The 16,725-nt window shown below is 45.5% G+C and overlaps 1 protein-coding gene across 3 annotated transcripts in view; it reads left to right on the forward strand.

Moving 5' to 3' along the window:
• Positions 1-400: 400 nt before the first annotated feature.
• SMARCAL1 (SNF2 related chromatin remodeling annealing helicase 1) overlaps positions 401-16,725 on the forward strand; it is a 50,386-nt gene continuing 34,061 nt past the window's right edge. Inside the window, exons 1-6 of one of the 3 annotated variants that reach the window (XM_081052217.1) lie at positions 401-579; positions 2,184-2,990; positions 3,775-3,825; positions 6,799-7,005; positions 9,388-9,438; positions 14,018-14,204. In XM_081052217.1, the coding sequence (XP_080908343.1) occupies positions 2,468-2,990; positions 3,775-3,825; positions 6,799-7,005; positions 9,388-9,438; positions 14,018-14,204 (1,019 nt within the window). In that variant the 5' untranslated portion in view covers positions 401-579; positions 2,184-2,467. Of the gene's footprint in view, positions 580-666; positions 1,278-2,107; positions 2,991-3,774; positions 3,826-6,798; positions 7,006-9,387; positions 9,439-14,017; positions 14,205-16,725 lie in introns of those variants that run through there. The other 2 variants (XM_081052215.1, XM_081052216.1) reach the window with 2 other exon arrangements.

A 16,725-nucleotide genomic window follows, 5' to 3' on the forward strand; every position in this document is an offset into this window, starting at 1 on the left:
GATGGGAACTTCAATTGCAAGGTTATCGACACCAGGAATGGATACCCTAGGGAATACTGTTTATTATGAACTACCAAATCAGTCTGGCCGTCGGCGATGCCTTCTGGAGACCGTTCTGACAACGAGACTCCAGTTTTGGAAACCTCCACGTCCCAGGCTTTCATGATCCGTGCCGGGCTTAAGCTTTGGGGGGAACCGAGGACTACAATTCCCAGGGTGCGTCCCTTCAGCGTCGCCCCGCCCACGACTCTGCGTCGTTCCAAATGCTCGCCGGGCTCCTGGCCCAAACTACAAATCCCAGAAGGAACACCGGCACCGCTCCAGTCCTCGGGGTCATCACTCCTCCTTTTTGAGGCGTAACTGTGGTCACGTTGCACGCTGGGAAGTGTAGTTCCTCGGTGCCCAAGCAGCCTTCCCCTTTCAGGCCCAGCCGCTGCAATAAAGCCGGCGGACCGTTCGCGCTCGAATGCCGGCTCCTAACGGTCCACCCGGAAGCGTAACCCGGCTCCGACGGCCTCTGGAGACGCGCCGGGGGTCGGGGCCCGCGGTGCATGCGGCTCGCGTTCCAGGCCTGACCGGGTGAGAAGGGAGACTGGGAGGAAGGCGGACGAGACCAAATGCCATCCTGGAGCAGGGAGTGAGCCAGAGGGAAGGGTGAATCCAAGTGGAGATAATACCAGGGGATGGAACTGGAGCGTGGCTCTTCCTTACTGCGGGGCGGAAGTGAGGCGCCCCCCAGCTGGGGTCGAAACAGAGGTCCCAGCCAGCGGAGGACGAGGGGCCTCCGTGTGGGGCAGTGGCTTTGTGGTTTGGGGCTGACGAGTGGGACTTCATCCCGGGGTCTGGCTGCCCCTGGCTAATGGAAGCAGCTGAGTTCGGGGTGCTGGAAAGCCCTGGTGGGAAAGTTGCCCGAGGAGCTGCAGGGCTCCGTCTGCACCCCGGGGACAAAGCCTTTCCCAGTCCCTTCCTAACCGCTGCCGGCTGGAGGAGGTGGAAAGTCTCCGGGGATATTGCTCGGGGTTCTGGCCGAAGGGAATCCCAGCGGGAAGGAGACCTGGGAACCGTCAGGCTCCTCTCCGAGGCCTAACGAGCCCTCCGGGGTGCCCCCTACGTCACCATCATCAGCATCACATGCTGTCACGTGGCTGGGGGCCGTGGAGTCTGAACCAGGGCGGTCGGAGAAATTGGTGTCCAACTCCCTGGTTCCAGAATATTGCAAAAGTGGCTCAGCTCGTGGAAGAATGACTTGAGTAAAGAAGCAGGGTACAAAACACAATGTATGTAATCATCCTATGTTGTAATCCATACATACATCTTCGAAATATGTGGGATGTGTCTATGGATATGAATAGGAAAAAATCAGAACTCTACTGTAAACTCTGAACAGTAGTTCCTGATGGATGGGGAGGTTACAGATTACTTTTACTCTTCATTACATCTTTATGTAGCATGTGAATTTGTAACAATGAGCATGTATTACTGTTTTTTTCCCCCCTTGTTTTTCCAAGTCACTGGGTTGCTCCGGGATAGTGCATTTTGGAAGGCAGGCCAGAAGGCCAGCTGCGCTATGGGTTGCAGCTGGCCACCTGCAGATTGATTTGCCAGGAATGATAAGAGGATTGACTTCAAGGGGTAAATTTAGTGTGCAGTCTGTGAGGCTAATGCTTTTTTCCTTCTTCCAGGTTGGGAAGAGTCTATGTTAGCAAGTATCACACCATGGTATGGGGTGGTTTTGATCCATGTCGGTCTAATCCATGTCCTTTCTAGTTTGAAATGTTGTTTTTCTCATTATCTGATAGAATTAGGTTCTTTTGCATAATTTCCTTGGGACCTGATAACACACTTTGTCTAGGGGATAAGAGGGAGAAAAATATTGCCACTGAAATACTGCTTCAGCTTTGGATTCGATCTTGCTTTTTGCTCTTTGTCAGGATCATTGTTTTAGTGTGTGTGTGTGTATGTGTGTGTAATTATAAAAGAAACTTTAATATATCCTTTTGTTCTCCTTGTGCATTTCCTGGGACAAAAGCTTTTAAGATCAAGTTTGGAACAGAAAAAATAAATACATTTCATGTGTATTTCAATCGTTGTTTTTTTCCTTCCTCAGCTTTCGCCACGTTTCTGATTAAAGATTGCCGTTCCTGCATAAGCATTTCCATGTAAAATGTCCTTGCCTCTTACAGAGGAGCAGAGGAAGAAGATTGAAGTGAATCGACAAAAGGCTCTGGCCCGTAGAGCCGAGAAATTATTAGAACAGCATCAGAACGCCGGCTCAGGCTCCTCCATTACTACCCACCCTTCCCAGTCCAAGCAAGGCGCTTTCCAAAATCTCCCCAGGGATCCTTCTAAGCCAGTGAGCCATGGTGTCATTTTCAAGCAACAGAATCCCAGTAGTTCATCTCCTGGTGACCAAAGACCTCATAACCCCCACAGTGTTCATCTTAGTACTTCAGAGCAGGCAGAAGGGATGTGGAAGAGGCAAGAAGAGATGTCCACAGCTTGCCCACACCACAGCCCACGAAGTCAAATGACTCTCACTGGGATCTCCCCTCCATTGGCACAAAGTCCTCCAGGGGTTTCCATCCAGCAGCTCTCAGGTTATGAGTTAGGTCAGAGTCATCCAGAGGCTTCACCCGGGACCAAATCGACACCCTTTGCTAACACAACTCATGAGTCTTTGGCGAAAGCAAAGAGTTCCCAGGATACACCAGCTTCTTCCTCTGGACAGCTTCTTAGGGATCCTGAATTAGATTCCATGGCAGCAAAACCCTCCACTTCCGGGCAGAACATTTCTGATGTCCATTATGGCTCAGGGCAAGTGACGCCCAGAACGGAGGGAAGACTCCAACAGAAATTGGGGGCCTCACTCCCCAAAGCAGTAAGCTCCCAGGAGGGAATATGTGTAAGGAATGGAGACCGTTTCCAGGTGCAGATTGGATACAATGCAGAGCTTATTGCTGTGTTTAAGAGTCTGCCCAGCAGAAGATTCGGTAATGAGTGTTCATTCAGTCTAGTTCTGTAGATGTTTTGTTTTGTTTTCTATTTCTAGAGTCTCTTTTCATGTAGCAGTTCCTCATATATATAAAAAGGGTTCATTGGCCCATTCTGTCCATCCAGTTGTTAACATGTTTCTATTTTAGCCTGTGTTTCCTTTTGTCATAGACATTCCTTCAAACAGCTGCCAACATTGGGGGCTGCTGCATGGCCATATGGAGAATGGATGAATGTGTAATGAGAGGCCAGCTCCGCTGCCAGGTGCTATATATGCATTGTAGCACTTAAGCCTAACAAGTATTTTTTGATGAAAGTAGATGTTTTCATTTTAAAGGCAATGGAACTGACTCAGCAAGGTGAAGTATCATGTTCAGGTTGGTTTGTCTGAAGGGCAGAGCCAGAATGTAGCTAGCTAGCTCTGCCATGCCTCTGAGCACACTCCTTCTCATACCTGAGCTTTGCCAGACTACACTGGGTCTCAGAGAACTTGGATTTTACCCACCTCTGCCCTTAGCCCTCTTAGGTAAGGCCCTTAGCATCCCAGGGCCTGACTTGAATTTCACAATATAAAAAGCATTGTCCTTATTTATATTTGCTGTTTGTCCTCTACAAGGATTTCGTAAATCAGTGGGGGCTTATCAGTCATCTGTTTTGAACATAGCGTACATTCATTCATTCGTTCGTTCGTTCAGTCAGCTTTTACTGAGTATTCAAGTACAAATCATAACAACAGTCATCAACCTTACGGTGGACAGACCATGTACTTCTGTTTCATTTCAGATCCTGCCACCAAGACGTGGAACTTCAGCATGAGCGACTACAGTGCTCTGAGTAAGTAGGTGTGTTGTCACCCCTCTTGCAGAAAATACTGGAATTGAAAAGTTTCTCTGGAGTAGCAGACGTGATCTCGCTTGTGGGCCCCATCCCAGTGTTCTTCTTCCTTCTCACTATGGCCAGTCTAGTGAGTCAGCTCGTTGGGTAAAAGTCACTGGTAATGTTAACAAAAGCTGGCACTTAATGGAGCCTGCTACGTTCCAGGCTGTGCTAAGCCCCTTACATAGGCTAAGTCTCTTATTCCTTAGAATAATCATTTTACAGATGGGAAAACTGAGGACCAGAGAGGCTTTGTAACTAACATAGGGTCACACAGCCAATAAGTTGTGCAACTGGTATTCGAACCCAGACAGTCTGACTTCAGAGTACATGTTCCCACTGGCCTTCTGATTCCAGCCATGACAGGCAGCTATGCCAGCCCCTGCCCCCAGGAAGGTTTACATCTCAACACACAGCCCAAATCCTCATAGCACTCTCCATGCGGCTAGTTAACTCGAGAGTGCAGGGCATTGCCCAGGCAGGCTCTAGCCAAGGCCAGGTGTGGGGAGGCCAGGTCAGGATGTCGTCGGGACCCTGCGTACACCACTCTGTCTTCTGAGATTTTGTTGACTGTCCTACGCCAAAGTTTGTCATCTCCTGATGCCTTAAGCCTGCACCTCTTCCCTGCGTGTTCTCATCTCTCCCAGGAGCCATTTCTATGCCCTTTCTTCCCTCCCTCCCCCCCATTCCAAAAAGGAAAAAGATGAGGATGCATGGTGAGGTCACTCTTGCACAGATTTGGGACATGAAGTAGAATTCTCTGGAGCACCAGTACAGTTCCTGGAGGCTGATGGGACAGCTCCCTGCAGAAGTTGCTATTCCTCTCCTTGGCCTCCATCTCTTAGAACATATGGTATTAGGTAGTATCCTTTTCTGTGGTATCTGCTGGTGACCTTTTTGGGAGGCTCATTTTTACTGTTATTTTAATCCATTTGTAAGGTGTTGGGAGGGGTAGAGCCAGTCCTCTGGGTTAGAATTACAGGTCTTGACACCTGGTTTTCATGGTTGTGCGGATTAAACCAGTGAATTCCTCTGTCATGATTTTGTCTGTTTTATCATCTTTTTATTCCTGTTCGCTGGCTGCAATGCATGGTGACCTATATGACGTCGGCGTTTGCAAATTCATTTAGGTTTTCTGTGCGGTGTGATTGCTTTTGGTCATGCTCCACATATTTTTTGAAAACCATTTAATGGGCACAAAAGTCTCTATATAGGTTTTAGGTGAATTTTATACTGATTATGAATTGTTTAGCTCCTTACCAGTGTTTTGCACACTTGATCTGCTGTCCACCAAGCTATACCTTGAACAGTCTTAATGATTATGGATTTGTGCATTTATCCTTCTTTTTAAATTTTCGGATAGGTTCATGATTGTTGTGTTTTCTTAGTAGGTTATACTTTTTATCAATATAATATGAAAAGACAGTCCCTATCAGTATTTTTGTCATTTTGGGTGTACCTCTGGATTTTGCTTTTTTAACCCCACCACATACTCGTTGTAGAACATATGGAAAGTATATCAATGTGCAAAGAAGAGAAACTATCCCCCATAACCTCCCCGCTCAGTTAACCACTATTGACATTTTGGTTTTGCTCCTTCCACCCTTTTATTTATGCATTAAAATATACAAAATTTTATATATGTAATGCAATTTTTATCTTGCCTTTTTCACATAGTATTCCAGCATTGCGTTTTTATTTTAATGGTAAATGTTAACAGTTAATTCTGAGTGACGAAAATGTGGGTGTCCATTATTGGACCACTTTGACCTCTAAAAAAATGATTTCATATTGTTGAATTTAACACTGTTTTTTTGTATTTTTGCCTTTTCCAAAATTTCTTCCTAAAAACAATGGCTATAGGATATTCCATTGTATGAATGTGTCATAAATTGCTTAAATCATTTTCTTCTATTTTATTGTATCTTTTTTTTCAATTTGTCAATTACAGTTGACATTATTATTTTATAGTAGTTTCAGGTTCTTTTTGTCTGTTTTAATTTGCTCCCAGTTTTTTCCGCATTAAAGCTGTAAGAAACACCTTTATCCATAAATTTTGTATTTTTGATTGTTAGTTGGGAGAGATTCTTAGAAATTGAGTCATTATGATCACTTTTTGCGGCTCTTGCTATATATTACCACGTTGTTTTCCAAAAGGTTTTGTTCCCAACTAGCAATACAGATAACTATTTTTGTCATCTTTTAAGTTTGATAAGTAAAAAAATGTCTTTTTATTTCTCTGATGATTTGTAGAGTTGAACATTTCTTCAAATGTTTAATAGCCATTTCCCGCCTCTCTTGATAGAGACATCTCTATTTATCTTTTGTGGTCTTGGTATTTATTAAGTTTGAGTTCTGTTTACCTTTCTTGCAATTATCTTTATTCAGTATTTTTCCCTTTCAGTTCAGTTTGTGTTTTTTGACAGTTTAGTTTTATGTAGTCAAATTTATTAACCTGTAAAATATATCAGTAATAGGTAAAATAAGGTACAAAACTGTGCTCCTGTGGCCTGACAGTCCTTTGTCTCTTTCCCTTGTTCTCCAAGCAGAGAAGTGGCCTGGAAATAGGATTAAATGGGTGATTTCTGGTGGGTTGACGCTAAGTGGCTTCTCTGACACAGCAGCAGAAATTATCTAATAAATTGACTCCTTCTGGTGAGATCCCTATTCCTCTTTTTAGTTTCTGACTTCTGAGTGTTTTAATTTGAAAACTTAAGGAGCAGAAGAGTTATGTTGAACAAATATTGAAATTCCCAAAACCCCAATTAAAGCACTTGCAAACCTTGCCAGTCCAGCCGTGCCTTTTCTTGCCCACCTGCCGGACAGAATGCCCCTTGCCCCTGGCCCTGCCTCCTCGGCCTGCCTGTGTGTCCCAGGGCACGTGGAAGTCACCCACCTTGTCACTTCTGTCCTCCTCTTCTTCTTTGGCAGTGAGAGCAGCCCAGCGCCTCCGCACAGTCTCCCTGCAGCCTTTGGAAGGGGCCAGCAGTGTGGCGCAGACCAGCCTGCCTTCAGCCTCCTCCCTTAGGTTTGTCAAAGGGCAGTGTGTGCTCATTTCCCGGGCCCGCTTCGAAGCCGACATCGACTATTCAGAAGAGCTGGTCACACTGTTTAAACAGACGGATTCCAGACATTACGGCAAGTTACTGGCCTCTGCCTGATTCCCAGGATGCGTAGTGGTGTATGATGTCAGAGTAGGGTGTTTTTCTCTCTCTTTCAATACTCAGAAATGACTTTTCTTGGTAGAACCTCCTGGGTCTGCTCCTCTTATTGTAGAACTGTGATACCTACATTGTGCCAGGTCGGGGACACATAGTGGGGCCTGTCTTGTCCTTACGGGTCTCCCAAAGAGAAGACCCCACAGTTTCCCCAGTCAACTGGTCAGTGTCTTCTTGGTAAAAGTAGGTAAATTTCGGCTTCAGCCATTTAAATCTACCTGTTTATGTTTTGTCCTTAGCAAAGCTTAAAGGACAGATGCTTTCCCTAAAAATAAAAATAAAAGCCTTTGTGTGGACTAAGGCTACAGCTCTCAAACTTGAACATGCTCCAGAACCACGTGGAGGGCTTGGTAACATAGACTGCTGGGCCCTTCCCCGGAGTATATATGATGCCTGCCTCCCCCCTCAGAGATACCAAGTTAATTGGTTTAAGGTGGGCCTAGGCAGTGGTATTTTTAAAATCTTTCAGTGAGTCTCATAATCAGCCAGGATTGACAACCACTGCCCAAAGCTAAGCAATTTTGTTTTATTTTGGGGAAGGTTCTTCAAAAGCTGCCCTGTTGGAATAAGGTGCAGAAGTCAGTTTTAGAATTCTGAATTCCCAGGTTTCATTTTTAGCTTGGGCCATGTTGTCTTACACAACAGTGTGGCTTTTATGGATTAATATTCCCATTCTTGGAATGGTTGTAGCCTTTCCCTTGACAAGTAGAAAGCAAACCCTTAACACCTCTTGCCTTTGAAACATGTTCAGGCAACGTCGTGGAAGAAACCTCTGTAGAATTACTTGCTTGGTGAGCTTTCATTGAAGGGCTTGGGGCTCCTTCAGGAGGAAGACGGTTCTGCCTGTTACATTTTTATCCTTTAGATGGACAGAGTTTTAACTGGTAAGAGCAGGCCAGTGAGCAGGGTTTCGATGAGATGTGCTAGGCTCAACCTGAGTCATGGAGACAGCTGCTCACACAAGGGCCAGGATTCTTTGCCTCTCCTGCCCCCTTCTGAAGTTCGGCTTCAGCTTGGGGTGGCCCTTAACAGGCAATCTCAGATGACCTGAGTCTTCTGAAAAGTGTGACCTTTGAAATCACACTCCTGACACAGCCTGCTGTTCTGGGAATGTGCACAGCTGAAATAGCGACACCCAGTCCTGCCCACACCCAGACATCCAAACCCACAATTGGGGTTTTTGCCGTCACTCCTATTTGCAGACTTTCCCCTTTGCTGCTCGGCCAGTGTCAGGATCAAGCTATTGTCAGGAAGAGTCTCCTGCCCTCTTCCCACAGTAAGAGGAGTCTGTCAGCTTTGGGACTTTCTGTCAGATTACACCTAGGCTACCTTGCTTTTCTCTGGAATCTGACCCACTATGTCCATAATGCTTTTTCCCTGATCACCATGCTTTCCAGTGGTCATACAGAGAAGAATTAAGTTTTGCTGTTCAGAAAGCATTTGTCAAGTTGAAGTTGTCTTGATTTTCTCAGAAGGTAGATTGGTAGGGAGGGTAACCTTTCTTAGGTAATTAGCCATTGTTGGGTAGTGAGATGCTTACCCTTTAGTTAATTTTGTGTGTAGTTTATGCTATACGATACCAACCAGATGGCCTCACAATAATAATAACAATAGTCATAATTTAAATTGCTTTATTTCGAGTGCTCACTGTCCCAGGCACACTTTTATAAGCATTTTATATTTAAATTTCCTGTAATCTTCACAAGGTCCCTGTGAGGCAGAGGCTTTAATATCTTCATTTTTCAGATGTGAGAACTGAGGCAGAGAGAAGTTAGGCAACTTGCCCAAGGTCACACACATCTAGGAAGTGGCAAAACTGGGATTTTGACGTAGGCTGTGTGACCGTTCCGACCACGTGCAGCTTATTTCCCATGTGTAAAATGGAGCTGGAAGTAGCGCCCAGCTTAGAGCATAGTGAGAAGAAGGTGTGTGTGAATCTCCTGGCATCATGCCTGGCTTAAAGGAAGCATCGAATAAGTGTAAGCTACAATTGTTACCCCGATCTCAGACATTCAGGGCATTTCTGACCTGCTGGGCCATCTCCCGTCGCATATCCCCAAAGCACAGTTTGTCACCGCCCTTACAACCCAGTGTTGTCGCCATGACCGTTTGTCTTTCCTCCTGAATTCTGTGAAAAACTCAATGGTAGGTACCCTCAATTTTTGTATCCCCAGTGCCAGGCACAGGACCAGCCATGTCCCTCGAGCTCACTGGAGGTTTATGAAACCAGGGAAGACTCGGTGTGCGGCTGTAGCAAAAGGGCAGAGTATCATGTTTGCTTGTTTGTTTCTTCTCATTGCAGATGTCAAGACCAGGAAGTGGAACTTTCTCTTGGAAGACCACAATAAACTAAGTGAGATGCCCACCTTGCTTGTTTTAGATCACGCTATCGGGAAGCTTTAATTACCTGCCTTAAGTTGGATGTATTTTAAAAGAACCTCCTCCTCCCTGCCTTGTGGTAACGTCCCATGCTGTGTGCAGGACGAGTAAAGGCAGAGGTGCTCTCAGGCAGCTGCATGCCTGTCTGCTGAGATGGTGGTTTTACAACAGCCCAGGTGGCCACAGGGCCTCTTCTTCCATCAGGGAGAAGCGGTACCAGTCAGATTCTTGAGGCCATGAAACCTCCCACCCATCACAGAAGTATTAGAAGTGAGGGTACAGAGACTTTGTGGATCAGAGGTGAGCTAGCACTGCTCAGTAGGAATCTGCTTAGACTCCCTCTAAGAAGAGCCTCTCAATTTACTTCTAGAACCAGACGATCAACCAGAGGCGAAAGCCTAGGCCAGGGTGCGAAAGCTTTTAGTGAGCACTTTGGAGACCGACCAAGGGAAGGGATACGTGTACAGATAAAACGACAAGAAGGAGGAGCCAGTGTGGGCTCCTCAGTTTTCTTCTCTGTGCCCTGCTTGGGTGGCGCAATACATTCTAATGTGCCTGACAAAGGCGGACATGGTCAGAGCCTCGCCTGTCCTAGGATCCAGTCTGTCACCTGCCTGCCAAGCTGTCATGGCTCTGCTGTGCCTATGCAGCTGACACAGCTGATGTTCCTCCCACTTGACCCCCTGGGCCTCCCCGGCAGTGGTGGGACCAGTCAGGCCAGGAGAGACATGATCCAGCCGGGGAGCTCAGTATCACTGGCCCTCTTGCCCACCAGGCTAGGGCTGTGAGGAGGAGGGACAGCTGGGTGTGTTTCCTTTGTCTCCTTATGTGACATACTATGCAATATCAGGTAGATGATTCAGCATTCTGGTCCCATTTGTCCCTTTAGAAAGAAAGGGCTCTTGAATCCATATCTGCCCTACTACCAGAAGTTACATATAAGGGAAGAGCTTTTAATTCCTTGAGGAAAGACTTGTTGCAAACTCAAGGTTAAGTTTGGCTACAATAGGATACTTGGTGTTAGGAAACACTAGCTGAGGCAGAAAGGATGGCTGACGTTGATCTGAGACTCCATGGCTGCTGCTATTCGGAACTTGTGATTCAGGGGGAACTATTTGGCCAAAGCTGAATTTTTGATGAGTGATAAGGAGTGAATTTTTCTCTCTCGTCCCCTTGTCTTTCGACCGCAGAAGGACATGTAAATATGTTAGTTATAAAGACTTGACTTCCATGGAATGACTAAAAGCAGGATACAGCATTAGCAAATGAATGTAATATTGAAAAACCGTAACTCATGGTTATATAACGATTCCAGCTCTTTTGTGGGCCATAGGCTCCTCGAAATATCTGATGAAAATGATGGAGTCTTCATCCAGAAAAATACGCATAATGGCCACACTTAAAATTTTGCGTTGGGTATTAATTATACCATGGATCTGGAGTTAAGAATTCTCAATTTTAGGGTTCAGATAGCTTTTCTACATGCTGTCTTGTGATTATAATGTCTTGTGGAAGAGAAGACTGATTCTCCCCCAAGCTCATAAATCGGGAAAAGCTTGGACCCAGAGAAAGGAAACCATTTTTTTCCTTATTAGGAGCATCCCAGGGTCACGATAAAGTCAGTGACAAAAATCAGACTGAAATTGCGATTTTGAGTTTGTAATGTGACCCATTTGGGAATTTAGAAGTCAAATGCACGAACTAAGCAGCCAAGGAGACCGGGCATCGCGGGATACCGCAGTTCCGGTTTAGCTGATTCCACCATTCGCAGATGGTAAACGGGAGCTTTGTACCTCTCCTCATCCCTTGGGCTGGTTCCTCGTGTGTGAAACTAGGTTATTGACCCTGAGCTAGTGAATATGTGCCTATAACGTGCCTAATTAAAAATGACAATAAGACCTTCTGAGTATATCACCAATGCTCATTGATGATGTGGTGGCAATTGTTTTCTCCAGATCAGGGTACTCTTAAGAGCTTTCCCTCTCTCTCTTTTGTAAGTGACTTGAGGCCTTTCCCCGTAGTGAAACTGGCATAAGGCCTTTTGTTTTCCCCTGACTGTCACATCCAGAAGCGTTCTGCCTCGCCCTCAGTGATTTCATCTCGTCAGCTGCTATTTGGAAACATGCATGTCTCTGCTCTGCTGCGTGGATCAGTGGTGGTCTGTCCAGGAGTCGTTTCACAGAAAAGACTTCTAGATGACTCAGGAGCCAGGCAGCACATTCCTGTCAGCTCCCACCTTGGGGAAAGGACAGTAGCCCTAGTCACTGACAGCGAACGGGGGCTTTCTCAGAAACACAGCCAGTCGGCTGACCTAGCAGCATAGGATTTTGGAGACAGTTGGTAGGAAACAGGAGACCGGTTTATTTTTTTCCTCTTAAGTGGCTGAAAGAACATAATGCTTATAAAGCACCACATTTCACACCAGCTGGATTATCAGCCATTTCTTAGTTTTCATGAGGTGAGTTCTGAAGATCAGTAGGATTAAAATGAAAATGGTTTCTGAAAGCACATAGAGTGTGCAGTCTCCTGAAGTGTGCAGAAATCAGCACGCTCACATTTAATTTGGAGGCATAAAATGTATTTCTGCGTCAATATGGACAGTCTTCTTTTATATTAAAGCTGTCAGCCTTACCTAATTCCTTATCCTGGTGATTTTGTTCTTGCAGACTATTTCCAGAAATAGCTGGTACATATTTAGTGAAGGACGGAAATGGATTTAAATGGATTGAAAATACAAAGCAATTTAAGGGACCAGTAGATGGCTCAGCCCTCCATTTGCACACTGGTGTTTGCAGTGGTAGCCAGTTGATGGTGTGGCAAAAGGCTTTTGTAATACCTTGTGAAGATATGAAGGAAAAAAACATGACCATATGGAATAGAGAACTAACAACCTTACAATTTCAAATAATATTGGGTAGAAATGAAACATACCCAGTTTTTTCTTTCCTGAGGATAATTGTCCCCTCGATGGGTTACTGTGATTCTCCCAGGGTACTCCTGAAAATATAAAGGATAAAGAGCAATTGAGGATCTGTAAACAATGCTCACTCTTCTAATTAGATTTTTCAAAGGACAATACTAAAAAGGAGGAACATGTAGAAAGCTACATCCCATATGACTGCAGGCTGTGATTAGTAGTTTAATGGTAATTCTACCAATCTCTAGGTCTAGCATCTTTTTCTCTAACTTGGTCATTTTTTTAACTTGTTTTTCCCTGCCCCTCCCCCCAAGTGTATGTTTTATTTGTATCTCTGGGTTATTCTTTTTCTGTTTCTTGATTGAATAAGTTATTATTCCCCCTCTTTAATTTTAATATCAGCTAAGGCTAAGTTCTTTCAAAGAGCAAAATCAATGAAATGAATTTGCTTTCATTTCCATGGAGATATCAGGTAATTTCTTTTTCCCACTTGGGTTAATGGCCTCTGACTAGAGGAAGAGATTTCCCCATCCATTAGACAGAGGTCTGGAACCAGCACACTTGAGGGGAAAGTAAAGACCCCTACATATAAACTTTAATGGAAAGAGTCAGAGTTATGGTCACTTTTAGCAATAGTTTAGACTTTGAGCTTAGCAGGGGGTGGTAAACTTTTTTGTAGAGGGCTAGACAGTATATCTTCTAGGCTTTCTGGGCCATGCAGTCTTTGTCTCAACTATACGACTTCACCATTGTAGCATGAAAGTAGCCGTAGACCATAAACAAATTGGTACAACTGTGTTCCAGTAAAAGTATTTACAGCAACAGGCCTTAGGCCGATTTGTCCCACAGCCTTTCACTTGCCAACACCTGCTTTAGAGGATAAGTAGGGAGCTAGCAGGTCACCTCCAGACTAATGGATTTTCTAGCTGCTTCACCACTGAATTCACTACTGTAAATCTCACCTCTCAAGGGGAAATCATTATTCTTTTATGGAAAGAGTCAGAAGTGTGCAGGGCCACATGCATTGTTACACTATGTGTGGCCTTTGCCTGGACTCTCCCCTTTGTTTGTAAATAGCACTACCATCCATCCTTGTCTTTCTCGGAAACACCTAACGGCTTCTCTGTACAGAGCACAGTGCTTCCTTGCCTGTTACCAGCAGGTAACTTAGAGTTCTCTGACCTCTCAAACATCGAAACCAAAATAAAACAAGGACAATGGAAACAAAATTTATTCATTCTAAGTCTTGCTTTTTCTGGGCTGATATTTTTTGTTTGTTTTTATGAATATTGGTCCTTATTTATTGGAATGGGCATACTAGGATGATTTTTTAAATTACTGTAGGTTAAAAAAAGATAGGGGATGAAAACACTTCATAGTTCTGTCCGGTGTTTGTATAGTGTAGAAAATCAATTTTGTATTACTGATTGCCCTCTTATTTGCAGAAATTAAGGAATAGAGAGGGAAAACTAGTTCTCCGGGATACATCTGTCAGACCCTGATGTTCTCTCCAGTTTCTTTTTTGAGAAGAAGCAGAATTTCAGCCATTGAACTTTGTATGTTGAAGCCCCTTCTCTTTTCACGAGATCTCTTGGACACAACACTCCAATTCACATGCCTCTGTTCTCCTTCCCAGTTGAAAGGGCACGCTGCCTTCCACAAGTTCAGCTGAGTCCTCTGCCCAAGACACTGACCCTGGCTTTCGCTTCTCAGATGGAAAAGACGTCTCTCCGTCCCACGGCAGACATCCCTGAGGCAGACCTCTCCAGAGTGGACCCCAAACTCGTGTCTAGTCTGCTGCCCTTTCAGAGAGTTGGAGTCAAGTAAGTTCTCGATCCTCCACTTGCTCAGAGTTCGTCACTCACCATCAGCTGGGTTCAGATAAGAATTCTGTTATGAATCCTTATCTTTCACAGGCGTCTAGAAGCATCTAGACATTAAACAGCCAGCTGTGCAGTTTCCAAAGCCTGATTGTAACCATTGATTTCAAATTCCATGCTTTAATCAGGACCGTATTGCCGGTGTGCAGAAACACAACTCACACTAGCTTAAGGAAAGAGATTTCTCAGGGGGCATGCAATAGAAAACCCAGGGTCTCTAAAAGCGCTCATCAGGACTCTGTCCATCTCTCAGCTCTCCTCTCTTCTTGGTTTGCTTTGTTCTCAGCCAGACGCTCCTCAAGTGTGGCGGCTGTGGTTGCCAGGGGTTTCTGGCTTGTGCCCATCAGCTCAGCAGCCCAGTGGAAGCACGCCTTTCCTATGGGTCCACCACTGAAATGTGTGAAATCTGGTGCTGACGCTGGAACCAGCCAGTCACTGGGGCCTGGGGTCTTGGAGGTCCTGTTGGTGAACCCGGGTAATAGGCTACCCCTGAGCAAGAGGTAGGCCTGCCCCACACTAATTACCTGAACTGAGAGTGGGAGGTGGTAGTTTTCCAACAGAAAGTCAGGGTGCTCTTGTCATAGAAAGAAAAAAGATAAACCCATGTGCTGACCTGTCCTTTTTTCCAGTTTCTTGGGAGAAGCAAAATCACAGGTTTGAATTTGCTTTCTGGTGAAAATATGGGAGATCGAGAAGAAGAAAGAGAGGGTTGTGATAGTCCATCCAGAAAAAATAATAAAAGCTGGATCTGTTACTAGGTGGTGTGTTTGGAGAAGAGTCCTGAGCAAGGGAAGGAACTAAATGGTCAATGGCACTGACAAGTGAAGACAGCCTGCTTGCACGCAGCCTGCTGTGGTGTTTTGGTTAAAGCTTGGCCACTGTCTCGGACAGGGTTTTCTTCTGTGTGTGGTTTGGGCACAGTCACACCTTCCTGCAGTCCCACGGCCCCAGCCCTGCCCGTACCCTTTTTTCCTTTCCTTCTGGCTTCCCTCATAGTAATACACTTTGCCATTTCAGTCCTTCATCTGTTGTGATGCCCTTTGGGCCTCCTTTTACTCGGGCTCAGGGTGGTTTTCTCTTTTGCTCTCTCTTCATCTGGCCCCTTCATTAATGCTGAGCGAGAGCTTGTCCATCCTGCCTGGAGTGTCAAGTTCTTCATGGCTCCGGCAGAGATCCTTGGGCCCGTGGGTGTGTGCCGGCCGTTCCGGCTAATCCTGTCTCCACTGAGGGGCCCTGTGTGCGAGGCTTCCCAGGGCCGTGTGCGTGAGAATGGAGCATGGCCGGCAGTTTCCAGCCTTTTCTCTGTGGCTCTGAAAGTGCTAGTGGTGCTTATACTCTTTCTTCTTCGACACTTTCTAATTAAATCTAGATTTTATCTTTTATTCTCTGAAGAGGGCTATCAGTTCCACATTTGTTTGTTTGTTTGTTTGTTTTCATATGTAAGAACTACAATCAAAAACTCCCTTAAACTTACAGAGCAAAATCTTTTCGATATACATCAGCTTCTGCTAATAACTAAGTAAATGGTCTCTCTCAACAGACGAGTGAGTCGAGGTTCGGAAAGACGGCCGTGTGCCTAAGGACACTCAGCTCGCAAAAGTGGAACTGGGGCTGAAATCGTGCTTTCTAATGATGAGTGCATTGTTTCTTCTGTTAAGCCAAACCACCCTGTAGAGGATGGCATTGAGCTGTGTGATTGTTTCTCTATCATCCCAGTGTTTTCTTTGTTCTTACTTTTGTCATTTGTTTCCTCAGCTGGGCAACCTACCTCAGGGCAGGGAAAAAAGGAAAGACCGTGAAATTCAAGGGTCCATTCTGCTTTGAGAATGACCAGATGGACTAAACCGTGTTATAAACTGTTGTGCTGAAGAGGCCAAAACAGGAGGCCCTCTGGGTTGGGTGCTCCCTGTCTGCCTTGGGTATCCGTTTCGTAAATCAGAAAGGGAGGTAAAAAAAATAAGTCTTTTCACACTTGCCCTCTCTGCGTCTGTCTGAGTCGTGGGTTGATCTCGGAAATGTCCAAAAGATTTAACTGAGGCAGGTGTGCCTAGAGGAGGCTGGGCCTGTTCAGAGAGGTGAGCTGGCACCCTGCCTTTCCACTGAGGGAATTCGGTGGCCACAGCCTGAGGGCTGCTGGAAGGGATGACCCCTCTCACTGGGTGGGCTGTTGTGGCTGCTGGGAGGACAGAGAAGTGCCGTGACACAGCACGCTGGGAGCCCGGGCGTGCTGGCCACACGCCACCCACAGATCTGCTACTCCATTTCCCACCTTTGTCGAACGCTGGCCTTTCAAGGAGAGAAATGCTGTTTCCAGGCAATTCAGAAAAGTCACATGCAGCCTCGCATTCTTGTCAGCCATTCCAGCTGCTGATGAGAAGAGGTTACATTCTCTGTCTTTACTGTGTGAAAAGGAACAAAAAAGAGCCAGTTGCCTGGCTTCTCCAGTGTCTGAGCAAATGATCGG

Source organism: Rhinolophus hipposideros (assembly GCF_964194185.1).
Source record: "Rhinolophus hipposideros genome assembly, chromosome: 6".
NCBI lineage: Eukaryota > Metazoa > Chordata > Mammalia > Chiroptera > Rhinolophidae > Rhinolophus > Rhinolophus hipposideros.